Here is a 26,879-nt window from a genome sequence, read left to right on the forward strand (position 1 = left end):
TGTAGCCCCTCTCCTGGCACATTGTCCGACATAACAGGTGTTCAAAGAAAAGCTTGTGAAATGAAAGGCTCCCAGGCGAGTCACACAGGCACTTGAGTGGGACAGGAGAGCAGCTCACAGCCTCTTGTATCAAAAAATAAATCTATTAAAGCAGCAGTCATGCCAGGAGCTGCCTCAGCCGTGTTATGTCAGAAAAAGGAAATTAAGTGTCCTGGATAGACAAGGATCCTGGTGTGTGCAGTTCCAATCACACCTGGTGTCAACAGAACTATAGAGACCAGCGCTGAAACTATCATTTTATGACTTTTCTTTCGTTGGACTCCCAACAATGCTGAAGTCTAGCAGATTTCTAGTAAGATGACTGGAAATGAGAGATGAAACCAAAATGGAGGGAAATGGCAGGAGGGCCATTTGAAAATTGTGCTAAAGTACTGGAATCGCTGGGTCCACATCGATGGGTAATATCTAAGAAAACACCAAGACCCCTGAGAATCTACCAGTTTCAGCCAACAGAAACTAGGAGAGATTTTTAGAAGCAGAACTGCAGAAGCAGTTGAGGCCACTGTCCTACCTAGAGCCGCCAGGAATTCGTGGCAGCCCGGGAGCCGCCAGAGCTGCACGCTGATGGAGACCTGGATGGGGGCCGAGGCGAAGTCCTGCTCCTTCTCACCGGCCTGCAGCTGGACCAGCACCTGGTGGAGCTGAGGGAGGAGAGGGTGTGAGCGCGCCACCATCCCTCTGGCCGCCCGGACCTGTCCCCCCGTTATTCCTGTGTCACCTGCTACCATCATCCCTGTGACTGCTGTGTGTATCGCATTGGGAATTCCTTTTACAGTGCCTCAGGCCTACTGTCCCATCTCCTCTCCGGAGGCTGGGGAAGGGGAGGTGTCCCCGGTTGCGGGTGGGCTGCAGGGCCGGTTAGTTCCCTCTCTTTCTTTCTCTATTTAAGTCCCCTTGATGACCTTGAGTGACATGGCAAAGAGCCCAGCGTCGCCTCCCAGAGCCTCAGCACTGGAGGCAGCAGCCACACGTCCCCCGTTCAAGGGCCCATGGCTCTTCAGGTTCCCTGAGCCTACTCAGGAGTCCTGTGTGGTGGGTTCACAGTGTCACTCAAAGTCCCTTCTGCCCCTGCTGTTCTGGTGGAACTTGAAAGGTCAAATCAAGAACGCAAGAAGGGTGGAGCAGGAAAGGGGGAGCCAGAGCAGAGGAAGGGTGCACGGCAGCGCTGGCCGCCCGGGCCACCCCAGCCCCGAGCACGCGTGGGCACGCACGTGCATGCAGCTCTGAGCGACAGCACATGCGCCCGAGCAGGCCCAGGGGAAGGCAGGGGGTGGGCGGGTGGAGGGGCTCACCTGACAACAGTTGCTACTTAAAGTAGTACTCACCATTCCAACCATATTTTTAACAGCCTTCGGCCAGCAGATTATAAGAAAAGAAAGAAAAAGAGAGAGAAAGAAGAGAGTTTAGACTCAAGCACAGGTTGTTATGCAACACGAGCTGATCGCTGCTTTAGGAAGCGCCACAGCAGGCCCGCGGCGGCTCTGACCGGGAGGGGAGAGGAGCGAGAGTCAGCAGGGACGCACAGGAGAACAAACAGCCACGCAGGCCAGACACGGTCGGGGCAGCCAGGCCCTGCCCTTCCCGGCCAGGAGAGGAGCAGGGCAGCCGGACGCAAGTGGGGAGGGGGTGCAGCGGGCACGGACGGCCGCTCCAGACACCGAGGGCCGTGGTTCCTGAGCGACTCCACAAACAGCCACCACCTGCCGGCCACGGGGGCAGCCTGGGACCCTGGCCCGCGGCCCAGCGGGATCACAGGCGGGAAATCCCTGTGATGCCACCAAATGCAAGACATTAAGCAGCTGGCTTCTGGGACTCAGCCTTGCCCTGCAAATGTAATTCTGACTTTCTCTTTAGTAGAGCACAGGGTTCCAGCCCTCCTGGGCCTAGGACATTTTGATTCTAGAAGTGCCTTCCTGGTTTTCCTCAACAAGAGGACCAAACAAGCTTATTGAAAAATGAACAGCAACTCAAGAAGGGTCCATGTCCTTGAACTGGGCTCCCAATCTGAGCTGGAAACCCCCTCAGGGGGTGGGAGCCCAAGGCACCACTCAGATTTTCAGAGGCTGATCCCAGACAGAGCAGCTTTATTTCCATACAGAAATAGTTCCGTTTAAAATGAAATCTGTGGGCAGCCCAAGTAGCTCAGCGGTTTAGTGCTGCCTTCAGCCCAGGGTGTGATCCTGGGGACCCGGGATCGAGTCCCACATCGGGCTCCCTCCATGGAGTCTGCTTCTCCCTCTGCCTGTGTCTCTGCCTCTCTCTCCCTGCCCCCAAGAATAAATAAAATCTTTAAAAAATAAATAAAATGAAATCTGATAATGATATATGTTGTTTTTTCAAATTATTACACTACCAGCCGACCAGAGAAAACTATTCTGTGCTCTTTAGGGGTTGCTGTGCCATTGAGAAGCTCTCCCCCACACTGTGGTCACCCCGGGGTTCACAGTCCAGACCCTCACTGGCCGGTAGGAAGAGTAGGAGCTCTGAGGCCGAGTTGGGAAGGGCCTGTGCGATGCTGAGAGTTAGCATCGTCCTGATGTCCGGATTAGATCTCCGTTCCCCTAACCTGCTAAGCAGTATCTTGCATTAGAGTGACTTTGTGTTCACTGCTGTGCCTCAGTGGCAGGGCTCATACTCTGATCTAGGTTAAGTATCAAGACACCTGCTGGCTCAGGAAGTGTGGCTGTAACACTTGGCAATCAGCAGAAAGAGTTGGAGGTGGGGTGGTAACCAGGTACAGGAGGCCACTGAATGGAGAGGTCAGGAAATGCCCTGAGACTGCAGGTCACGGGGGCCCCTGAAGCATCCTCTGAAGGCCCTGCTGCTCTTGGAACCCACTTTCCAGAGACAGACGAGAGGCTTTTGCCCCCTGGTGTGCATGTGCCTGGCAGAGGGCAGGGCAGGGGCTGTTTCACCCCCCAGCCCTCATCTTTCCCTTCTAGTCACAGAGGCTGAAAAATGTAACAAGACCAAGTCACTTGCAGATTCCCACGTAGGGCCAATTCACCCTGTCCTTCCAGCTCAGCCCAGCCCTCGGGCCTGGGCTCAGCCACCCTAGCTCAACTCACCCGGCTGATGAGCTGCTCGCCAGTCTCCGAGGCAGTGATGAGCTTGCAGAGGGCTTGGAGGGCAGGGTTGGGCAGACCTAAATGGAGAAGGAGGACGGTGTTACCCACAGCCTGGCTGCCTTCCCGGGCACCGAACCTGAGGCACTCCACATCGGTGGCATTACAGAAGCTCGGGACAGCCAGGTGTGTGGGTCTGTGTCTAACTGGAGAAAAGAGAGAAGGGCCTTGGAGAAAGGCCAGTCGTCCGGATGTGTGGTCACAGTCCCAGGACCCGGCTCTGCCCCAGGCAGAAGCACTTCTGAATGAAGCACAAAAGGCAGCCATGGCACCTGCAGCCTGCATCACCCCGGTCTTTGGCCACGGCTCCGGCGGATCTGAGGCTGCCGATTAAACACGAAGGCAGCCACTGTTTGCCCAGCGTTCCTTCCTGTCGGCCCGGGAAGAGGTGGCGCCGGGCCAACGCCCTGCTGGGGCAGAGTGCACCCTGTGTTCCAGGTGTCCAGATCCACAGAGGCCTGCATCTGCGACTCCTTGCCATCCCAGGATGCCCGCTCCTTCCCACCGTGAGGTCCAGCACCCCTTGTGAGGCAGGGCCCACAGCCACCAACTACTGTGCCCACGCTGGGAGCCAGCCCCTCAGTGGCCCAGCCCCGTCTGAGGCTCACCCAGCAGGGACTGGATGGTGCTGCTGCACTGCTGGAGCCGGTCACCCGGGTCAGAGGTTGGGAAGAAGACCGCCGCCGGCAGGCCACTGGCAGGGGGGTCCAGCCGGAAGCCCACGGCAGTGAGGAGGGCCTGCCAGCCAGGGATGCCGCCCACTTTGTTCTCCACACTCTGCTGGGACGTGTACATGGCATTGCGCTGCCCATTCTGGATGCGCTGCAAGGACTTCTCCACCTGGAAGGGAAGCGGGAATGAAGCGCCACTCTGGTCACAGGCGGGCCCTGGCTTCTCTCCCAGTGGCTTGGGGGGCACCCGAAGCCTCAGGTTTGAGGCCAGTGCAGGGCTGCCTGCTGCCACCTGGACACCCCGGCCTGAGGACCAAGGCACGGTGGCAACAGCCTAGCCCGAGAGGGAAGGTCCGAAGGGAAAGGGGTTACTTTCCAGCGTCAGCAAGGCAATTCTGTCCCTGCCCTAGGCCACACCTCCTGCTCCGGGCTCTCCTCCACAGACGCCACAGCCCACTCTCAGGCCAGTGCCTGCCCCAGGCCACGTAAAGACCCCCACCACCAGGATAAACCTTCAGGCCCTCGGGAACCCCCTTCACGGCCCATAGCCCTTGCCTACGCCAAGCAGCACCCACCACAGGGCTCTGGTTGCCACTGCCCTTCTTCCCTGCACTTCAGGCTCACCCTCCATCCCACAGCAGGGGCCCCTGGGCCTCAAGTTCCCCTCCCACCTGCCAGGGCCTAAACCCACGCCTGGCACACGTGGGCTGAATTTGTCCAAGTAACTGCTAGTCAACTCCCCGGTGAGCATCCCATGGTACTTGCAATGGTGTCGGCCTCCCTGGCAGTTTCTCTCCCCCTCGGGGAAATCGCAGGCTGTCCTGAACTACCGCATGCCCTGGGGCACATGTGCCATCATGAGAGGGGCAGAAGAGTCGTCCAAGAGGTCACCCAAGACTTTCCTTCTACCACCCTGGGATGCTGGGGGCTGACCTCACAGGTTGGAGGACACGAGTGTTCCTGGGCAGGACAGACAACCAGGCCATCGGGCTGGAAGGTCTTTGGAGACACATTGCCCACTGGGGTCAAGGGCAATGGAGGTAAGGGCTTGTAAACCTGACCCATGGCCCCTGGACTCACCCCAGGAAATGAAGCCAAGAAAGAAGAGACAACCTCTAAACATGCCTGAGGGGCCTCAAGGCCGAGTGGGGAGCCAAGGCCTGGCTTTTGCTCCACGGCCCTGTCTGGGAGAAGACAGCCACGTGGGTAGAGACGGTGGTTCAGTTACCTAAGAGAAGCCGCCTGGGAGCCGCAGCAAGGAAGGAGGGGACTCTGGGGTGATGGGGACCGGAAGGGGTCCTAATGCTGAGCAGCTGAATCGCTCTGCACAGTTTCCAGGAACAGGTTAAAATCAGTCAGAGTCTGTTTCACAGAGTCTCAAGGCAAGTGAGCACAGCTCCCGGGGGCAGGAGGTGCGGGCTATCTCAAAGCTGGCTCAGGAGCTGCCTGGGGTATTCAGTGACATCATTCCTACCTGGTCACATGCTGATATCAGGTGAGCCCTAACTTAAGGGATGTACAGGACTGACCTCCCACCAGAAGTGCCCTGAGCACCACCACCCTGGGCCCCAGACCCGCAGGGCAGTAAGTTTGCCCAGCAGAGGGGACGTGCTCCCTGGAACCCAGCCCCCAAACTAAACTCCCCAGCCGTAGCCTCCAGCCCGCTCCCAGGGCCTGTGCCCCTCTGTCCTTTGGGGTGGCAGTGGGGCAGCTGTGTGCATCGGGTCTGGAAGGAGCATGTCCACTCACACGGCTGGGGCTGGTCTGGTCTTTCTTGCTCAGAACTCCACGGAGGCTAACAATTCGCAACATTAGAAAGTGCCTTCCTGGTTATCAAAGTGGAAGGGTGGAACTAGTTCTATGTCACTGCTGCTTAGCTTGATTTCTAACTTTTCCATGTGTGGACGATGACGCAGAGCCTCTGTCTGTACCCTCACCCCTGACCCCACAGAGGCTGGGACTGGGTAAATACAGGGTCAGTGGTTGGACTCTTCCTCCAAACAAATTGAGGGGAAGGCCAGTGCCTTGTGACTCCAGAATATCATCTCTTAGCCGCTAGGACCCTACTTCTGCCTACTTCTCACCTTTTCTCTAAGCCTCAAGATAACCAGGAAACATCCCCCTTCCAGATGAGGAAATTGATGCTCAGAGATGCGGGTGATTTGCCCAAATCTTCACAGCCCAGAAAGAGCTGCAGGGTGGGCCCCAGGACCTTGGCAAGGAGGCTGTAGCATCCCCATGACACATCATGCCCACCATTCAACCGACTGGCTCAACCTGTGGATGTCCTAGCACAAGGTCCCCTCCACCTGGCTCATGTCCCTTCTCGTGCCCCTCCGCCGGCTCTCCAGGGCAGCGGGGCCCCAGGAGCCTGGGGGAGGGCCCTTACCAGGTGCAACAGCACTCGCAGGGCGTCCCGGGCGCGCTCTGGGTGCTGGAGGATCTCCGTGAGGGCCTGGCCGATGAGTGACGAGGGACTATTCAGTTTAACGTCACTCCCGATGAGTGTGAACCCTGTGGAGGACACAGAAGGGCATCTCAGAGCCCAGAGCCCGCCCTCAGCTTGGCAGGGCAGCTCGGGCTGGTTGGTCCCCCACCCCACCCCCCACCCAGGGCCTCACAGCCACCCTGCCACCAAGAGGGGCTGCACAGCAAAGCTCCTCCACGGAACGGACTACGGGATGTCTAACTCACCGGGGGCCCTTCAGTGTCCTTTTGCCCCTTTTAAGAACCAATACTGTTTTGGGACTCCTGGGTGGCTCAGCTGGTTAAGCATCTGCCATCTGCTCAGGTCATGATCCTAGGGTTCTGGGATCGAGCCCCATGTCAGCCTCCCTGCTCAGCGAGAAGCCTGTGTCTCCCTGTCCCTCTGCCCCTCCCCCTGCTTGTGCTCTCTTGTTCTTTCTCAAATAAATACAATCTTAAAAATAAAATAAAACAAAAATTAAGAAAAATAATCCATACTGTTTCTCTCTTCAGTGAGTGGTGAGCACTGTTTTGCCGTGAAAGCTGCTCAGGAAAGTGCCTCTGCTTTCCTGCTACACAGTGAGGAAGGCAGGAAGAGGCCTCGTAGTCCCTTCCCGCCCCCCCCCCCCCGCCCCCGCGTTGATGGGCTCCCCCCAGGCCCCAGGGCCCTTCCTAGGCTTGGCCACCATCCCAAGGAATGATCAGCCCCATTTCCCCGGAGATGCACCTGTGTCTGTCTGGGACACGCCCGGGGACAGAGCCACCAGGTGCGGGGCAGGAGGTACTCTGCTCTGGTTGTAGGAACGAGCAAGCAGCCTGGGCTGCCGAGGACCCACACATCTACCTGGATCCTGCCCCACTCCCAGCTGCAGGGGCCTGGGGGAGGCGGACAGAGCGGTCTCCTGCAGCCACCAAGCAACTTGAGGACCAAGCTGCCCTCAAGTGATGGATAAAGGGGGTTTTCCAAGAGCATGAATGAGCCAAGGCTGTTTTTAGGGTTAGCAGGGCAGTGTGATTTAAACACCATTTTCCAGCACTGAGCAGTGACTCATGTATCATCTGTCCCTAAAACAAGGACAAAAACACCATATCCGTGGACACACTGGGAAGATGGGGAGGGGCTCCCCAAGCACAGAGGCCGGGCTCCCACAAACTCAGCACAGCACCCTGGGGGACCATGCGGGGCCCAAAGCCCCTTCTGGCTGCCAGGGGCACACGGGAGTCAGACCTCCAGCTGCGGCAGTTGGAAGGCCCCGCCGGCCCCTCTGCTCTCCGCAGCTGGAGGAGGCAGGCCCGGGCCCTCACTGGCCCTCCTGCCCCTCCTCCCCCTGGGCCACCTGAGGAAACAGGATGGCTTCTATTTCATTTCTTCTGAATACCTTTTTGGGAAGCACCGGGGCGGTGTTGTGTTTGTGAAGTAAACACACATTTCCATTTCCTCACTGCCGCTCATCCACCTGGCCCGCAGCCCCGCAGCTCGGGGTGTGCTGGCTCCCGGGCCAGGGGTGCCGGGGATGAGGGGCTCCTCCTCGGGGCCTCCCCACTGCGGGAAATGGCACCAGCCGTGGTGGCACACGCAGACCGCATTTATTTCCAGAGGAAGAGCCAGATGAAAGCGGTTTTGTTGCCAGTTTTTCAGTGTGTATGTGGATTAAAACAAAATATAAATGTTTGAAAATACCGTTTGGGGCATTCCTCTGTTTCTCCAGTTTAAGACCCTATGTTTGTGGGTCAGTGCCATCGCTCCGGCCTTGGTGGGACTTCACCTTTGCTCTGGAGCATCTGGGGACATGCAGGAGCCAATCCTGAGGGACAACCGCAGACTGAAGGCCCCGGGGGGTGTCAGCAATGTGGCCCCGCTGGGTGAGGCCACGTGGGAAAGAGGCTGGGGTGGGGCTGGACTCTGGCTTGGCAGCCTGTCGGGAGGCCTCCCACATGGGAGGGTCCACGGGTCACCCCTTGCCGCACCTCCTATGACCAGACGTCACAGAGAACATTCCCTTCACTCCCAGACCTGCAACCCCTATGGCAGGCCCACTCAGAGCAGCTGCTGTCGGCCTTCCAGAATGTGTAGTACATGTGCCACAAGACTTCAGAAGGGGTAAGCCCGGCACTGAGCTAGGTCAAACCCGATGGCTGAACTAAGGGGCTTTCTACAATGTGCCTCTTTGCTACAGTCCTGGGACGCCACAGGGCACCATAAAATGAGTCAACCAGCACTCTAGTCCCAGGAGAAGCCTATGCTCATACTCCAATGGCAGACTCATCTGCTGCTCTCTAGTCACAAAGACTACTTCAGGGGCGCCAGGTTGGTGCAGTCCATTGAGCGTCCAACTCTTGATTTTGGCTCAGGTCAGGATCTCAGAGTCGTGAGATCAAGCCCTGAGTTGGGCTCCACACTCAGTGGGGAGTCTGCTTGAGATTCTCTCTCCTTTTCCCTCTGCCCTCCCCTCCCCCCATGCTCACATACACTCCCTCTCAAATAAATAAATAAACAAACAAACAAACAAAATTGTAAAAAAAAAAAAAAAAAGACTAATACCACATGCCAAATGACTGGTTTTGGCAGAAGACAAGAGTCTCAGCAAACAAACTCTCTCCTGCACCTCCCCACGCTGCTTCTCCCCAGCACCCTGTCCTGCCCCCCTCCCCCGGGAGGCTGTAAGGACCTAGCCCTGGGGTCCCCTGACAGGTGCTGGCAGGTGGTCCACACTCCTACCTGCCCAGTTGGAAGGGTGTGAGAAGGCCTTGCTGCTCTGCACCACCTTCATGGCCTCCCCCAGGGCGGCACTGGCTTTCAGGCCATTCAGCAGGGAGGAGTAGAAGGCGTGGAGAAACATCTTGGAAGCAGCCACAGGCGCAGGCCACAGAGACACGAGAACACACTGGGCGCCAGCAGCCAGGAAGGCCCGCGTCAGCGCGATGACCCCGTCAGCGGTGACCTTGCTGCTGGACTCCTGCGAGGAGCCGAGGACCACCAGCTTCACGGGAAGCCGTAGGTCCAGGACGTCGGCCGCCGTGAGCAGCAGCTCCTGCAGGGGCGGGCAGTCCGAGATGCTCTCCCCATCGCTGGCATCGTCCTGCACCCGCAGGGACTCGGGGATCGTGTAGGGGTGGCCAAAGGAGCTCTTGCTGCCAGCGGGGTTGCTGTCCACGCTGGGTGTGAGGACCAGGGCCGACAGTTTCCAGGAGATGTGGGTGGCAAAGTGGACGCACTCTGCCTGCGTCAGGGCACTCATGACCCTTTCTTTGGTGGCCACGCTGCCCACCAGGGGCTGGCAGCCCAGGAGCTCTGACACCATGTATGCTTCCTCCTCAGCCGACGGCATGGGCCCCCACAGCCACCTGTCCATCACTGCTGACGGGAGCTTGGGGTTACCGACAACAGCCGCCATGGACGTGGAGCTGGAGTATGTGGGCGGGTTCTTCCTCAGGTGAGACTGGGAGGGGAAGACAGACAAGCAGACCACGCCACCCATCAGATGGTGGCCTGAGGCTCCTGGTGAGCACAAGGCTGGGTCCAGCTCGGCTACACCTGGTCTCCCAATAACCTCCTTCCCTCTAATTTTCAACACCATTTTGACCCAGCTGCTCGTCCTCCTGAGCATCACACCTGCTACTACGTAAGCTCTTGAAAATCAGGACTGGATCTTAGGAAGGGCCCCTCTTGGAGGCGCTGTAACAGGAGGCCTGCCCCATGCGTCTTGCTCCCACAGACTGCCCCATGGGCTCCCAAACAGGGGGAGACCCACTTCCAATGAGTCAGGGCTCTGAGGGTGACAAAAGGCCAAGTCACTCTCAGTGGAGACAGGGCTAGCCTAAGCCCTGTACAGGCACAACGTACTGAAAAGATGATAGTTGTCATCTGCTTTACGTGCTGCAAATAAAATCATCAGCATAGAGAAGTCATAAAATCAGCATAGAGAAGTCCAGCAAAGTTCTGATTTTCCCCCAATGATGCCTTTCGGCTTTTGGGGAAACATCTAAGTATCACATTATTTCACAATAACTTTCTGGTGGCTCTACTTGGTGATGCCTCAAACTCTGGGTATGAGAAGCACCTGTTGGGCGTCTGTCAGGAGACCCTGGCTAGTCTGGCAAGCAGCCAGCTTGCAGTGTCATCACCACGAAGCTCTCCTAGCGCGGGCCACCTCTGACTGCCAGGGTGCTCTGGGCAGGACGCGTCCCAAGAGGCCGGCTCACTTTGCAACTGGGATTCATAGTCAGCCACGGACACTCAAAAAACTCAGGGAAGATCATTTCTTTCACTTTGATCCTGTTCCACAATAAAGTTACAACCCAGCAACAGGAAACAGTCAAAACAAAGATTTCTGAAACCTTGTGAGGCAGAAGTTGACCTGGTTTGAACCATGTCATTGACCGAGGTCAACAGAGGCCACGGCAGGTCCCGTGGGGGCTGCCCACACCCAGGGCCCAGGGTTTGGGTTCCCAAATGAGCCACTTTCTCCCACTGGGAGGAGCCCTGTCTGACCCAGCTCTGCCTGGCGATCTGCGGGCTCTGAGAGCAGCTGGCAGCTTGAGGGCAAGTTCAAGCTTGAAGGCTGAACCAGCCAGCTGGGGCAGGTGGGGCAGCCGCAGTGCAAGCCTGGGGCCCGGGGGCCGGGGGCCAGGAGGGTCTGAAAGAGTTTGGAGAAGGGGAAGGGGATCAGGGCTGGCTGGAAGGCTCTCTAACCGGGTAACCGGGCGCACAGGCCAAGGGTGGCTGCGGGGTGGGACCTCTGACTCTGTGGACAGCCCACTGTCGCCTCCTTGATTTTCACATACATTTCTGCCCAGACTGACTTTTACTGAATAAGACCCAAATCCTGTCTGTCTCCTGAACAGGAGGGACCCTCTTCCACTGGACAGTAATCATATTTGTCCTCCATCCCTGCCTGCGGCGCCTCCGCTGTGGGCAGACTCGCGCCCCGTCGGTGGTCAGCTCGAGGTCAGGGTGCGCCAGGGGAAACCAGCTTCCTCAGATTCTCAGCCCCGCCTCAAGCCCGACCCAGCCCTCTGAGTGGCTCACAACCCTGTTGTCACGGCAAAGACATTTTCAGAGAAATGACACGTTGTGGCTTCCTGGGATAGCACAGAACAGTCAGGGGGCAGGAGGGCCGCCCACCGCCCACCTTCTTGCACAGATGGACTCCAAAGGGCCGGCTCCGGGGCCCACAGCGGGGCGCCCGCAGCCCCAGCAAGGCTTACCTTGGACTGTGGGCCCAGGGAGCGGATGGAGGGGACGGCGATGAGGGCGAAGCGCTCGTACAGGTACTCGTTGGAGGAGCTTCCCTTCAGGAGGGCGAAAGGAATGAGGTAGAGCTCCCCCTCCAGAACCAGGACCAGCTGCCGGTGCCGGCCCACGGGGCCGCTGGAGTGCATCAGGCCCTGCAGGGAAGCACGGGCACCTGAGTCGCTGCCGAGCCTCGCGCCGGGTGCCAGGGGCCCACAGGAGCATTGCCGAGTGGGGGCTGCTGCCCGCCTCATGGGCCCTGCCCCAGGAGGAGGGCGGGGCCCGGCCTCTTTGAGTCTGCATGGCAAGGTGAGCGACCCGGCCACCTGTCAAGGAGGGGATGCCCCACAAGACAAGGACCGGCCCCGTGGTCTATCCCAGAAAGAGCCCTGGGAGTCAGGGTGTAGCCCAGAGGGCCAGGCCACAGGATGCTACATTGGCCCAGAAACGCTAAGAGCAGTGCAGGTGTGACTCCTGTCATAAGAGCCCGTGACACTGTGACACCCAGACTGGACCCACTGCACGTGAACAGAGATCAAGGAGCTGCTGCTGCACAAGGAACACCCCCCCGGAGCCTGCTGGGGGAGAGGACCACCTGAGAGCACTGGGCGCCTGGCTCCTGGCCCAGCCCTGGCTCTGGGACAGTCACACGGGCTCCTGTCTCCCTCACCCCCGCTGGCCGCCTGGGCGCCACTGCACTCCACGGGAGTGAATGTGCACGCCTAATCCGTCTGACGTGCTGCTGTGGGTGCCGCGCTGAGGCCGGCAGCAGTCACTCAGCTAACCCAAAGTGACACTGCCTGGCGGGCCATTCAGTCTGTGCAAACCCCCTGTGGCTTTTTCTCTTTTTAAAATTCTAGATGCATCTAAAGAAAGCAGAGATAAACACTCTCAGGCCAATTTGCTCGTTGTTTGCTTAAGAGCTATTTCCCCAGAAGGGGTAAAAGAATCACCGTACAACCCAGGATCAAGGAAGTGGGTGTGTCACACTGCTTGTGATGAATTTCTGGATTGGCATGGGGAGGTGAGGAAGGCTAGGAGCCTGCTGTCAGCTCCTGGGCCTGCTGGGCTCAACCTGGTCACACTGAGGCCCCCTCCTGGCCCTGGGAAGCTGCTCCGTCGTGGCTGCAGCATGCCAAGACCTGGAAGGTGGGCTGGAAGAGCCGGGCAACGGTGCCCTGACCTCACTGATGGGTCAGCTGCCTTAACAGTGACAGCCACTCACGGCTCAGCAGGGGCCCTCTTGCCCGACATGTGGGCAGTGGTGGGGGCTCAGGCCCCTCCCCCATGTGCAACCCAGGACCCATCCTCAGCTGACCCAGGGTCACCAGGCATTTGTTGGACAAGATGCCGGCCCCACCCTCGTAGGCCCTCCCTGGACTCCTGTACCCAGGGCCCAAACCGCAATCAGTCCCTGTCAGGTGTCATCGCATAGGTCACTGATTTCCCTGGGACAACACCACTCTTAGGCAAGTCCCCAGTCACAGCAGCACCCATATGCATGAATTGAAGGTGAACAGAGGAGTGCTGGGCAGGTTAGGGATGTAACTTGGAGCTGTTAGAGAGGTGTTACTGGTAGGGTCTTTGTAGGGACTCTGCAAACTCCGCCAGCGAGACCTGATCTGGGGCATTAGCCTAAAGACGGGCAAGGTCAGGTCCCTGAAGGCAGTGCGGGTGTCCTCTATGACTAGGGATCCTGACCTCTAGGAGTGGTAGTGAGTGTGGTATGGCCCTACTGTTGGCCCTACTCCTTCACCAGGCTTGGGCTTCTCTGTCAGCTATGCAGGGTCCATCTTATGCCTACTGTGGACCATGGGGAAGCCAGAGAAGCTTTGGAGTCAGTTCCTGCTTGCAAGGTTACAACAATGCACTCAGGAAAATCAAATGTATACAGGAACCCATTAGTGAGTCAGAAAGTATTAAGTATGGCATCGCCACAGAAGTCCAAAATGGCACCCTCAGAGGGTGGGAGCACCTACCTAGGATGTGATGATGGGCCCTGCCAAGGGGCTGCCCTGGCTTGTGAGGATAGGGGCAGGCCTGGCCTGGGCAGATGAGGCTCATAGGGTAAACAGAGAACAAGGCTGGGGAGAGACACAGAAGCCAGACTGCAGAAGGACCCACCCGAGGTCAGACAGGAAAGTGTGGCTCTCACAGGCTGGAAGCACCTGCCATGCACTCTCGGCTCACCAACCTCCAACGAAGTGTTCAGAGGTAGATTGTATCACGGGAGATGGGCTCTGTGCGGTCACTCAGACAAGGAGAAGGGGACGGGGGACTTGCCAGGACTTGGTGAAGAGTGACCTCAATGGTGAGGAGAGGGAAGTCTCTGGAATTCTAGCCTGGAGATGGGGAGAGTTTTCCCTGAATGAGCTGCATATCCCACTTCATAGGTCTGGTTCTGAGCTGGCACCCGCGCAGAGCCCTGGGCGAGGGCCCCAGATGGGACCAGTGTCTGGGTAGCATGGAACGAGGCAAGTGTCAGCAGCCTGGCTTGCAGGCAGACAGGCCTCACGGCAGACTGACAGCTCCAGTTACAAGACGGCGGGAAACGGATCGAATGTGTCAGAAAAGATGCCCTGGAAACTGTCTTCTGAATTCGGTCCCCAGGATACACGGGCATTGCCCTTGCACTAAAAGATTAGCTATAATCCAATGTGAACTTGAAAACGGAAAATAAAGTGATGTCTCTATCCAAATTACATATCATCTATTAGAGATAGAAAAGGAGAGACAATGCAGGGGAAGGCTTCTCCGTGCATCTGTATCTCAGTCTAGAAAGGGGATCTGCTGGCTTCTTAAATCCAGGGTTTGAGAGATAAAAGGGCTCCTCAGCATCAGCCCCATATCAGCAACTAACAGAGTCCAACAAATTCCAGCAAAGACTCAGACTTTCTGACCTCTGACGTTTCTAGAAACGGATCTTTTAAAGTAGACCAACACAGAAGGGGAGGTGCTAAAATCTGTCTACTCCCCCAGTGACCCTGCTCATCCCAGTGCATTCCAGGCCTAGGATGGAAAAGGGGAGACTGAGCGCCCCAGCAGGGAAGTCTGGCAATGAGGGGACACAGGCCAGGCCCAGAATTTGCAGAGGGGGAGGGCTGTTTCCTTAGATGGGGTGGGCAGCGGGCACCCGCAGGTGGGTGTGGGCGACTGTTGTCACTTTATAGACTCGCAGCTCCCAATGCCCCATCAACACTTGCCCGGTGACTTGGTCCCTGCAGCTGGGTCTCCTGAAGGGAGCTCGGTGCTGAGCTTCCTTGCTGGAGGGCGCAGATGAGCAATGCCAAGTGGGGGCTCTCCTGCTGGCCCAGGTCAGCAGCGTGTGTTTGGAGACATGCAGCAAAGCCCAGAATGTGTCCATCTATCATGTGCGGGATAACCTTCCTGCAGCCCTTGCTACACGACAACCAGGACCCATGGAACCTGCACACCCTGCAGGCCTCCTGCCCCAGCAGGCGCCTGGACTCTCACTGCCACCCTTGCTGCCCGAAGTTGATCGGCTGCTCTCCTGCCCCCATGCAGAGAGTAGCCTTTGCTTGCTAGCAACCTGGGACCAGCTCCAGCCTGGCCAAACCAGTGACTGTCTCTGCTATCCCGTGGGCTGAACCACACAGCTTTCTCGGTGCCCAACCTTTCTTTGGGTCAACTCCCTCAGCCCGAGAAAACTAGATAGTGTCCTTATAGCTAACTGAACTCTTTTGCCACATGGAATAAGTCTATTAAACGTACTCTGGCTAATCCAGGTTCTATCCCCCGACTGAGCCCACAAGATAGTGTGCACATCCATCACCTCACAGGCCTGTGGGTCACAGCCGGCTGTGGAGGTGTGGTACCTGGCACCTGGTGGGCACTCAGGACACACTAGTCAAATGCAAATTCATAACTGTCTGCAGGTTCTTGAAGTAAGGTGAACATAGGCCCTATAATTTTTATAGTTGACCCTTAAACCGCATGGGTTTGAATGGCGTGGACCCACATATATGTGGGTTTTTTCCAGCAAACATAGGACAAGACTGTAAAGGCATTTTTTCTTCCTGATGATTTTCTTAATACACCTTCTTTTCTCTAGCTTCTTTACTGTAGGATTACAGTATATCATACAGGTAACTTAAAAACATGTTAATCAACTCCTTGTTATTTATAAGCCTTCCGAGTAATAGTAGGCTATTAGTAGTTAAGTTTTGAGAGAGTCAAAAGTTACATTTGGATATTTCATTGCACAGAAGGTTGTCGCCCCACATTACATATGACTCGTGTTGTTCAAGGGTCAATCACACTGTTTTTTTTCTTGCACCTTAATTTCTTGTATAACTCATTCCCTTTCCCTCTGGTGCTTATAAACATTACGTGGCTAAACATGTAAGTGGCACCTCTGGAACATCCAGTTCCAAACCTTAACCCAGGGACACTGAGAGACCAACCTCACTACCATTCTTCTCGTCCTCATGGCACCATCACCATCATCTACCAGCTATTTACTGAGTGCCTGTGACACCTGACACCTCTGAAGTCTGCCACCAAACAGTAACCCTGAAATCCAATTTCCAAATCTGCAGTCTCCCAGGCAACCGCCACAGATCCTGAATGTATGGCTGGTGGTGACTTCTGATCTGATCACCATTTTTTCAGTAGGGATCTCCTATACACACTCACGGTGACCAGCGGCCCTGATTTGTTCAGAAGCGCTGATATTAAATGTGATACTGCAGGTGCCCTGGCTTCTGGCTTAAGAGCTATGTGCACCACAAAGGTCACCAGGGTTCAAAGGATCAGCGTGCACCCTCTACATGCAGGGAGCTTCCTTTTCGCTAGATGACACGTGAAGCTGCTCAGAATGTCACAGCATCACAGGCCAGAGGAATAAACATCCCTGGGGTTGGGGGAGGGAAAGAAAACTCCTGGGTCTGTGACTTTCTAGCAGATTCGATTTAGAATAAAATGGACTCTACTGTCTATAACAAGGATCCCAGAAGCAAGAACTGGCAGGAATCTGGGATCTTTTCCTGATTCAAAATCATAGGACAAATTTTGGGATTTTTTCCTGACTCGTATTTTTGATCGAGTGAACTGATCATACAGAACTTTTTAAGGTAGAGAAGCCTTTTCTGTGATGTTTCTGGGAAATTTTGGCATTGTAGTTGGATGTAGATGGTTTCAGCAAATATCGTCTAACTGTTGGAAATAACCCTCAAAGCATGACTGAAATCTACAAAGACTGTAGATTCTGTAATGCAACCAGAAATGCAAGAGTCAAAGTCAACCCACCTGACTATATTCTTTGGTCATCCCAACAACAAACCATTGGTTTGCCTGAAGAACCAGTGAAGGGTGGGGTTTGGGACTTGGACATTGGGGAAACATGACCAATGGACAGCCAGAGCCAGAGGGTCTGCCCATGCTGGGGGGTGGGGGCCTCTGTGCAAGAGTGGCCCTCTCGTTCTCTGCTGACCCAGGAAAAACGAGCATGTGACCTTCAGGGGTGGGATCTGCCCACGTGGGGCTGAGACAGCCACTGTTGAACACCCACTGTAGCAGAGCCAGAACCCAACAGTGCTGACCCAGGTGGGGACACTCACTTCCCAGGAGGCCACTCATCAGTCTGAGCGCTCTCACTGCCAGTTTTACAGCTTTGGGCAGCTTATTGCCTCCATTATTCCTTGCCCTAATCAGCTGTGGAAATGCTTGCCGTCCTTGGGTGACGTCTGTCCTCATTTGAATATCACCACAGATGTCTCACTCAGTAATCAATTAGACAGGCTGGCAGTGGGGCTGCCAACCCCAGGTATGCCAGTCTTGAGGGGGCCTCATCCCCCATTCCATGGTCAGGAGTGGAGGTCTGTTTATTTCTGGGGACCAATATTCCCTGGCCATCTCCAAACCCTGAATCTGTTTAGACCCCTAGGTGGGCAGTCTTATCTGCTGGAGCATCTGTTCTGGGGTGAGCTGGTTTCCAAGGCTACTGGATTTTGCAAGAAATTAAGGGCATGACTTGGTCAGAGCTGAGCTCTGCCTCTGCCTTACATGCTTAGATGAGAGGTCGGGGCAAATCCCCAGAGCCCCAGCATACCAGCCCAACCAACCTGAATGGCAGGTGTCAAGTACATTTCTGGGGGCCCTGTGATAGGCAAGTCCAGATAAACAGGCAGCCCCCTTCATCAAGCACAGAGGTGGGGAGGAATACTTTTCCTTCTGATCAAGGTCGTTCACTCTTGCTGCCTATCCTACAACTACAGCTTTATACTGCAAATATAGGAAACAGGGAATTTTAATAAATGAAAATAATGATAAAGATGGGACTAGAGGGTGTGCCTGGATGTTCAGTCAGGTAAGCATCTGCCTTCCACTCAGGTCATGATCCTGGGGTCCTGGGATCCAGTCCCATATCAGCCTCCCTGTTCTGTGGGAAGCCTTCTTTTCCCTCTGTCTCTGCCTCCCTCCCTCTTTCTCTCTCTTTCTCTCATGAGTAAAAAAAAAATATGTATATATACATATATATATATATATATATATATATATATAAAGATGGGACTAGTCAACTAGAATAAGTCTAAACTCCAGGGGTCCTGAAAGGCCCACCAATCTGGACCTTTGAAGAATGATTCACCCAAATCCCAGGCAATTTCCTACTCTACATCTGGCTCCTTGATCAGAGCAGCTTCTGGATTTGAGTGAAGCCCTGTCTGCAAACTGAGGGGGTGATCTGGGACCAGAGTTAGCAAGCGGCTTCCCCTAGAGCAGCCTTGGGGGCCTCGTCACATCCGATGCGTCTCATGGAACACAGCTGTTGGCACGAACTTCTTACACGACCCTGCTGCAAGACAAAGCTGGTCCGGGTCTGTCATTTCACCACAGGCAGGGCCCAGAGGCATGGTTTTACTGTCCTTTACTCTTGTTTGACTAAAAATGAATGCCAGGGACATATATAAGGTCCCATTCCCTTTCACAAGAAACCCTGGCAACTTTTCTTTGGTGACATTTTCTCCTGTGGGTATCAGCAGGACTTGACTTAATGTCTGATGATGGGTCATGTGCAGATGTAGCTGGGCCCTACTCAAAGACAGCTGGACACACTCACCCCATCCTGACAGCAAAGGACAGCGTGCTTCCAGGAAAGAGCCACAGCGGTGTTTCCCTTAAGCCAAATTAAATCAAATACTGGTGCAAGCCTACAGTAAAATATTATTCTGTTCCACTTTTCATACTGTCTGACCCAATCCCTTAGCCACAGGACTGGGGCTATGCAGAGGCAGTTGTTCAAATAATTATAGGCCCTATGTGAAGAGGCTAATCGTCTTAGTCTTGAAGTGTCAGTGATTCATAAGGTTGGACTTTTGGTTTTGATTTGTATTTTCATTGAAAATGTGGAAAAGGGTCTGGCTCTGCCGGGCAGCTGATGGCGCTGGGAGCAGGCAGGCAGGCAGGCAGATGGTGTCGTGTCGCCCTCTAGTGGCCGCTGGAGCTTGGTGTGCTGGCCTTGGGATGAGGGAGGAAGGCCTGGGCTTCCTCCTCCTCCTCCTCCTCCTCCTCCTCCACCCAGGCAGCCTCGCTGAGGAGGCGCTCCTTGCAGCCCACCTGACCTGAGCACGGTCTGGGAGCATCAGACACGGACTGCCACCCTCTTTGCCACCTCCTCCATGTCCAGGATGGTGTGTACCCAACACGTGTCAACAAGTGCTTGTTGAATGAATGGATGGAACTTTTCAGTGAAGTGCTTTTACCAGAACATAAAGGATCACTTCAGCTACCCAAGGACAAACTCTTTTGCTGACCATTTAATGGCCCTTGAAAGGTTTCAGTCTGGGTCTCTTATGAGGCAGCCACACTCCTTAACAGTATTCGAACACCTCAGTCATACAAGAGAATAGTTTAACTATCAGGAACCAAGGAGATGCTTTTGAACTAAATGCCTCACTTCAAGATGAGACCACATCCCTGCAGGTGGGCGTGTGGTGCAGGGGTGGGGGAGCACTTCCGTCCCATCCGTTCCTACAGTGTAGGTCCCGAACAACACAGCAGCCTTCTGGCCGGGCTTCCCCTACCTTGGACAGGTAGCGTCACGAAGGCTGGTTTCATGCACTGTTCTAACTTGTGGAGGGTTAGAACTGTGAATGAACTAACTGACCTTCCACATTTTTATTGTTTAAGTCACAGGGGAAAGTTCTCAGGGAGAAAAAACAGTGCAGATTTTCTAAACTTGTAGAATCCCTGAGAAGGATGACTCAAGCTGCTGCAGCTTCTCTCCTGGGGGGAAGCACGGCCTCTCTTCCCCCTTCCTCTTCGGGCCGCTCTCACCTTAGAGGATTTCTGCCTCAGGCGCACAGCCCCTTCCCAGTAACCACCTTCCCCTGACTCAATGGGGCACGTGTGGGTCCCTTGCAGACATGTTGGGGAACTCATGATCCTACCCTGAAATAAGCCAGAATCCTGGTACCATGCTGCTTGGCAGGGTTGGGGGCTCACTGGATTCCAAGCTGTGCAAGAGCAGGCCCAGCCCCTTTCTTCTGCCTCCTAGCCTCGGAGAAAGCTTCTAAGTGCCACACAGAGTGGCCACACAAAGTCCACAGGCTGATTTGTGCCTTGGGTCTTCTGCTTTGTATGCCAGACTACATGCAAAAAACAAATACAGCTTTGAACCACATACCATTCCATAAACTTGACCAAGTGTCAACATGTACCAGGCCCCATGCCAGCTGCTGGGGACACAGAGATGAGGCACCATCCTTGCCTTCAGGGAGGGAGCAAGGGGGAAAAGGTGGGGTAGGCCAAGAGTGAAGTTCTGAGTCCAGTGAGGTATTGGGTACCATGAAAGACATGGGGTAATTATGGGACCAGTGGCAGGGAGGGGGATGAAGCCTGCAGGCTGATGGAAGAAGAGGGCAAGAAAGGCTTCTAAGAGGAGGGGACATTCAGCCTGGGCCAGAACGAGGTGAGGTGCTTGCCGCTCCAGATGACCTGAGTATCCAAGTACACGCTTGGTCACAGCCCCAGGCTCCAGCTTTGCCCTCTGCTCCCTGCCTCTCCTCACCATCCCCACCAGCCCATTCCATATTCATGGAGCAAGTAATCTGGGACCTAGACACAAAAGGGGGAGTGCAAAGGGCCTCAGGAGGCCCAAGCAAGTGAAAGAATGGAAGGTCTGAATAGCTTTCAGAGGATCCAGGGGATTAGTGCAAAATGTAGAGCTCAGGGCGAGCAGGGGTGGTAGTAAATCACCGATATGGTCTGCACGACAATTTGATGACAAATCAGCCTAAGGGTATAGGTGTATATTTCTTCCCTGGGATACGGCACACAAATCACACTAAGCATGGCATCTGAGATGCTCTGAGCTGGGTGCTCTCTGAAGTCTTGGCCCTTCATTAAAAAGAGGACACCAAGGGGACAACAGTCCTACAAAAGACAGGGCAGCCCAGTGCATTGCAGGGAAGGAGAAGACAGGACTGGGCCTCTGTGCTGGTGGGACCAGAGGCCCTGGGGTACCAGGAGGGGCAGCTATATGGCACAGCGGCCACCTCTCTCCAGGAGTCCTCCTGCTACTGCTGTCCTGTGAGCTCCTCCCACTCCTCTGAGCCCAGCCCTGCTCAGACCTGACACACTCTGTGGCATGGTCTCACTTCCTAACAAGGACGAGAAACAGCTTGGCTAAGGTCACCCAGCCGGGGAAGGTCAGTGTCAGATATGAGTCTAGACTGCCAGCCCCCGAAGCTCTGGGCTTCCCACCACCCCTGGCTCCCTGAGCGAGAGAAGTCTGGAGGGCCCTAGCAGGCATGCAGCCTCCTAAAACATACTGGGCAAGCTGACACACGTCCTTGGCTGGCCAGGAGGGAAATGCTGTCAAGGAGGGGTTTCCTGAGGACACATTTCACCTCTGCCAGCTGGCTGAAGCTGAAGAGTGAGCTGCTGAGGGGCAACCTGAATGTCTGCAAGACAAAACTCCCACCTGGCTGCAGACAGTCGCTAGGATATGCAGGCCTACAGTCTGCTCTCCTAGGCCCGTCAATCACGCCCTCCCTGTCTGAGAGCCAGGCCTCCATGAGTGCAGGCACCTTGGGCTTTCCTTGGGGTCTGTTATGGACTAAATGCTGGTATCCCTCCAAATCTATATGTTGAAGCCCTAATCCCCAGTGGGATGGTATTTGGAGGTGGGGCCTTTGGGAAATAATTTGCTTTAGATGAAGTTACAAGGACAGTACCCCCATAATGGGGTTAATGCTCTTACAAGAGGAAGAGACCAGAGCCACCATGTGAGGACACAGTGAGAAGGGGGCTGTCTATAGCCAGAAAGAGGGTCTTTACCAAAAATGTGAACACGCTGGCACCCTCACCTGGGACCTCAAGTCTACAGAACCATGAGAAATAAACAGCAGTGTCCAAACCACCCAATTCATAGTATACTAGCCAGAGATGACTAATACACAGTTATATGTAAAGGAATCTGACAGATTCATAAGATCCCTGAGCCCTTTGGTCTGGTCTCCCCCACCCAGTTAGGGAGCAATACCCGGAGAAAAGAATGATGTACAAAGTCCAGAGCCACAGAAACCCATCAGGAGCTGTTCTCAACCTTCTCGAGAAATCCCAAGTGAAAGGATGTCTTTGATGCCAGGCTCTGTGATGGAGTCAGTGGCTCCTGACAGTGGCAGAGGCTGAGGGATCTGTTCTCAGCAGAAAGCACAGCCCTGGTGTGAGCTGCTCAGGCAAGACCCTCAAATGAGAGGCAGGAGATGAGGAAGGCTTCCCAGCAGGGCAAAGCAGAGTCATGGGCACATCCCCCTTGCCATATGCTCTTGGCCCACATGGATGGCATGGTTCCCATTGAGATGGGCACAACCTCACGCTTCCCTAGGCCCCAAAGACTGATGAGAAGATGGGAGGAGGGCATCACTTCATAGTGTACCTGATGCAGCTGAGGCCAGACCTGCCTGGCTGGAAAGGAACAGAGCTAGGGCTTGAACCCGACACCTGAGCCCAGGGCATCACCCATTAACCAGAAGCCAACCGAAAATGCGCTTCCAAACACAGAGAAGCTGGAGAGAGATGTGTGTTCTGGAAAACCCCTGGTTGTCTCAGGAGCCCATTTTGTATCTAAGGGGCACACGTGGGCACTGAGCGGTAAACAAATGTGTCCTGACGCCTAGAAGCCTCTGGGCCCCAGGGGGCACTTACCCCTTCCATGGGCGCTATGAGCAGGTCATATAGAGCACGGAGTGGGGGCCTGGCAAAGGAGCTCTGCCTCCTGGGGAGAGAGGAGGTCCCGTCCTTGATCGGCGACATGGTGTTGCTGACCAAGCTCGTCATGCTTTGGCAGCTCCTGGGGAGAGAAGGGCCAAGGGAGTAAGCAGGGCACACACGGGGCAAGTGGGGGAGGGGGGGTGCTGCTCCCTGTGGAGTCCTGAAGAGGCAGCTCAGGGGCTGCACAGCAGGGCCCGGCCCGGCCTCCCTCCTGGCTTCACCTGCTTCACCTTCCTTTCAGGTAATTGTCACAGAACAGTGAGCACTGACAGAAACCGCAGGGTAAACCAGCTGCACACAACAGCTTACATTTCTATGGAGTTTTTCTGCATAATCAAATGTCCCAAAGTGCTGTTCAGAGGATTTAATTACATCCTTGTGTGAAGCGATTGTGTGCAGGCAAACGTGAGGACCATTAGAATCGGCAGCAGCCACCAAGCTGATGGGGAGGACAGTGTCCCAAGGCCAATTAATCTCTGGGCAGGAGCCACGGGCAAGACAAGGAGTGTGCTGGCCCCAACCCAGGGCTCAGGTCAGCCACCAGGCACCTGTCTGAGCCTCGGCACGGCACAAGGCCCCGCAGGACTCCTGGCCCGGCAGCCCCTGTCTGGGGGATCCGCTCAAGTGTGCCTGAGACTTCTGCTTTGCATTGTAGCTTATGCTTCGGTGTTGCCAGGCAGTTTTATTAGCACAGATGGCATTCTTGATCCCAAGGACCCCAAATTTCACACTCCTAATGCAGGACAAGAACATCCATTCCCTTAGAAAGTGTTTCCTGGGGTGCTGGGGTGGCTCAGTCAGTTGAGCTTGGTTTCAGCTCAGGTCATGGGATCCAGCCCAGAATTGGGCTCCCCACTCAGGACGAAATCTGCTTGGGAATCTCCCTCTCCCTCTGCCCCTCCTCTTGCTCGCTCTCCCTAAAATAAGTAAGTAAATAAAATCTTTAAAAAAAGAAGAGAAAAAAAGAAGAATGTTTCCTGAGCACTGCCTCCCTGCCGCAGGCACTGCTGTCCGCCCTGGGGGCCTGCAGAGGGCACACAGCACAGGTGGGCAGAAGACGCAGCAGGCAGGAAACATGCCCACTTCCACTGAAGGCACCAGGCCACCCCCCATGCTTCCCTCTGAACCTGCCCACAACCGGCTGGTGTGGCCTCAGCGCAGCCTCTGGGGACGTTCTCTGCATCGCTGCTGGACAGTCAGTGGTCTCTTAACCTTGATTTAGACACTATGCACATTTTTGGAGTTTTGGCTACGTACTCAAGGACGCTTATGGGGAAAGACCAGGTCTCATACGAGATGCACCTCGAAGCTTTGGTAAATACTCTGGGCTGCTGGTGGTGGCAGCTTAAGCATTTCCTGAGAAAAGACCAGAAGGCAGTTATCCCTCCTGGGCCTGGCCAGGATCCACGACAGTCTAAAGAAACAATGTGAAAGATCCATTTGTGTTTTCCAGGTATAGTTTCTACCCCCTGGCTTCCCCCCACTCTATCAGTGTTCTCAGAAATGTCCCACTTGACCTACATTCCAGGGCTGTGTGGAGCCAAGCTGTTGAGCGCCCTCGGCAGCCCCCAGCCCCTGCACGAGAAGGAAGAGCACAGGGCTTGGAGGCCTGGGAGCCTGCTCGCCTCTGCCCCTCTGTCTCACTCGCTCAGGAAACATGTCATTACAAGCGACTGGGGCCGCGGCGTGTCTCTGCCATCAGAGCCAGCGAAGCACAGATAAGCCCGGAGTGACACGCAGAGGCTCACATAATTCCACAGACTACACTGCAAAGAGCAGCAGTCCCCTGAAGGGGGGGTGGGGGCAGATGCTCCCTTCAGAGGAGATGCTCTGGCAATGCTCAGAGTGCCTGTCACGAGCCCACGTGGGTTCACATTCTCAGCAGAGACCACAGCCCCAGGAGCCCGCATCGTCATCGGGGCAGCAGGACAGGTGTCTGCCTGGACGGGGGGCTGGTAACCCCACAGGAGGCACCTGAGTGCGATGACTCCAGCTGCAGGCATCCCCAGGGAGTGCCATATCCCCATTCAACACTGTGGCCTCAGGTGCTCCCCGTGATTCACGGGGCATTCCACAAATCCCAAGGCTCTGAACTAAAAAGCTTCTTCTAGAGAAAAAGACCCCAGCTCTAGAATATCCCCATGAGCCCCCCTCTGGGGTCGCAGGAAACCAGTATAATCCAAGCTGCGTGGTGGAGTCCTTCCAGTTGACTCAAAGATACCACTTACTGTAAGAGCTTAGTACCACATGCAGGGCCAATCTGATTCCTCCTGGCTGAGTGGAGTCCTCGGGGCACAGGACATCAGGTGGGGCCACCCTGAAGGCCTGCGCAGGGCACACCGCTTGCAGGGTGAGGCGCAGAAATGTGGTTTCTGGAAGTGGCCAAGGAAGTGCCTGGGAAGGAACATGTCTGGAAGGAGTTAGGGAGCTGGGGAGGTATACGGGAGGCATGCTGGGTGCAAATCCCAGCCTGGGGCTCTAGGTCTTGTTTTCTGAGTGGGCACAAAGGGGAAATGCTGTCCAGAGGCACAAAGTGTCAGGATTAGAGAAATGGCTGCAAAGCATCCAGCACCAAAGGTCGTGGGGAGTCTCAGCTGATGGGACAGCGAGTAAGACAAGGGCCTGGACAGGAGGGTGGGCCACAGGCTGAGATTTCAGAGTGCAAGTGCAGATGGCCATGGTGTCTTTTTATTGAAACATATGAAGTGCCAGAGGCATGTAAAGGAACCAACAACACTAACCTATTCCACATGTGCCCCTGCCTATGCTGGGGCAGGCCTGTGGGGTCTTTGTATGGGCTGAGAGGACAGGGGACAGCTCCAGCAGAGTTCAGAGCGCAAGACACTGACCAACTGCCGGTCAGGCAGAGCCAAGGGACAGCTTTCTGGAAGAGGGCCATTGGATGTGGGCACCATCATCCGAGTGAGCCTGCCTGAGGACAAGGTAGAGAAGGGCTTTCCACGCTGAGGGAACAGTGTGGGTAAAGGCACAAATGCTGGAGAGAGGGACCAGAGTGCCTGGGGCTGTGGGATGGTGCTGTGGGGAGGCCGCACACCTCCATAAGCATCACACTTGCCTGATCACGAAGCTCCTCCCCCAGGCTAATTCCTTCCCTGACATGATCAGAGGAGAGCCATCTGCAACCTATAACCTTTCCTGAGAACTTGCCACCTGGTCTCCAGGGCTGGTCTGCAAAGCCATGTGACACCCTACTCTGACCCCTGGCCAGCTTGATGCAGAACCAATCAGATGCTTTTGACCAGGGTTGGTAAATACAGTCGATCGAAGCACCTGTTTGCTCTAAGGAGGTTTCCTGGGACACTCTCTCTTGTTTCCAGGTAGTACAGACTTCAGTAACCAGGACCTGGCCCCCCAGGTCACATAAACCCACCAGGGGAGAGGCCCCATGTTTGAACCTGTGGCACCTAACTTTGTTCTGTTCTCCCCCAGGCTGTCAAGCCCACCCGTACATCATTGATACTTGCTGATTTCTGCCCCTGAATGCCATGTGAGTGCTGACTCTTATTCTAGTCCCTTGCGAGCTCTGGCAGGCCATAGAAAAACCATCTCTGGAGCTTCTGGGCCCTGACCCCAACCAGCCTAGCCTGGACCTGGACACATGGCTTCCTACACTGTCAGGCAGGAAGCTCCAGAGATCAAGCCTCTGATCTGTGTTTCTATTCAGTGGCAGGCATCTATCCCTAGAGATACCATTTTCGAAGTAAAAAAAAAAAAAAAAAAAGCCCACAAAACACTCAGTTCATATTTAAAAACAAACAAACCTGAAACCATAATTTGAAGTCACAGTAAATCCATTCAGCTGTCTTTCCCTGAGTGAGAGGCATCATCCGTTGCTGGCACCCAAGCCCCCTCTGTGGCAGGCTCCCATGACCCAGCAGTAGCTCCCAGGAGAGCTGGTCCAGGAAGGGGAGAACTGGAGCATGACAAACTAAGGCCAGGAGGGACTGAGCGTCCCTTGGACCCCAGCGCCCTCCTGAGGTACAGGTTGGGGGAGGGTCTCAGGCCAGGCCCCTGGTCCCGGTGGTGGTGGCTGATGGTTTCCTCACTTCCCCAGTCATTAGGTGCCAC

General features: G+C 55.3%; 1 protein-coding gene across 3 annotated transcripts in view; it reads right to left on the reverse strand.

Annotated features, from left to right (window-relative positions):
* TTC28 (tetratricopeptide repeat domain 28) overlaps positions 1 to 26,879 on the reverse strand; it is a 616,681-nt gene that overhangs the window by 4,731 nt on the left and 585,071 nt on the right. For 2 of the 3 annotated variants that reach the window (XM_072723127.1, XM_072723129.1), the window contains 8 exons: positions 22,725 to 22,869; positions 11,531 to 11,710; positions 9,042 to 9,762; positions 6,246 to 6,370; positions 3,794 to 4,025; positions 3,129 to 3,205; positions 1,386 to 1,409; positions 572 to 701 (listed from right to left, as the gene is read on the reverse strand). In XM_072723127.1, the coding sequence (XP_072579228.1) occupies positions 572 to 701; positions 1,386 to 1,409; positions 3,129 to 3,205; positions 3,794 to 4,025; positions 6,246 to 6,370; positions 9,042 to 9,762; positions 11,531 to 11,710; positions 22,725 to 22,869 (1,634 nt within the window). The remainder of the gene's footprint in view (positions 1 to 571; positions 702 to 1,385; positions 1,410 to 3,128; positions 3,206 to 3,793; positions 4,026 to 6,245; positions 6,371 to 9,041; positions 9,763 to 11,530; positions 11,711 to 22,724; positions 22,870 to 26,879) is intronic. The other variant, XM_072723128.1, reaches the window with a different exon arrangement.

Source organism: Vulpes vulpes, chromosome 10 (assembly GCF_048418805.1).
Source record: "Vulpes vulpes isolate BD-2025 chromosome 10, VulVul3, whole genome shotgun sequence".
Taxonomy (NCBI): Eukaryota; Metazoa; Chordata; class Mammalia; order Carnivora; family Canidae; genus Vulpes; species Vulpes vulpes.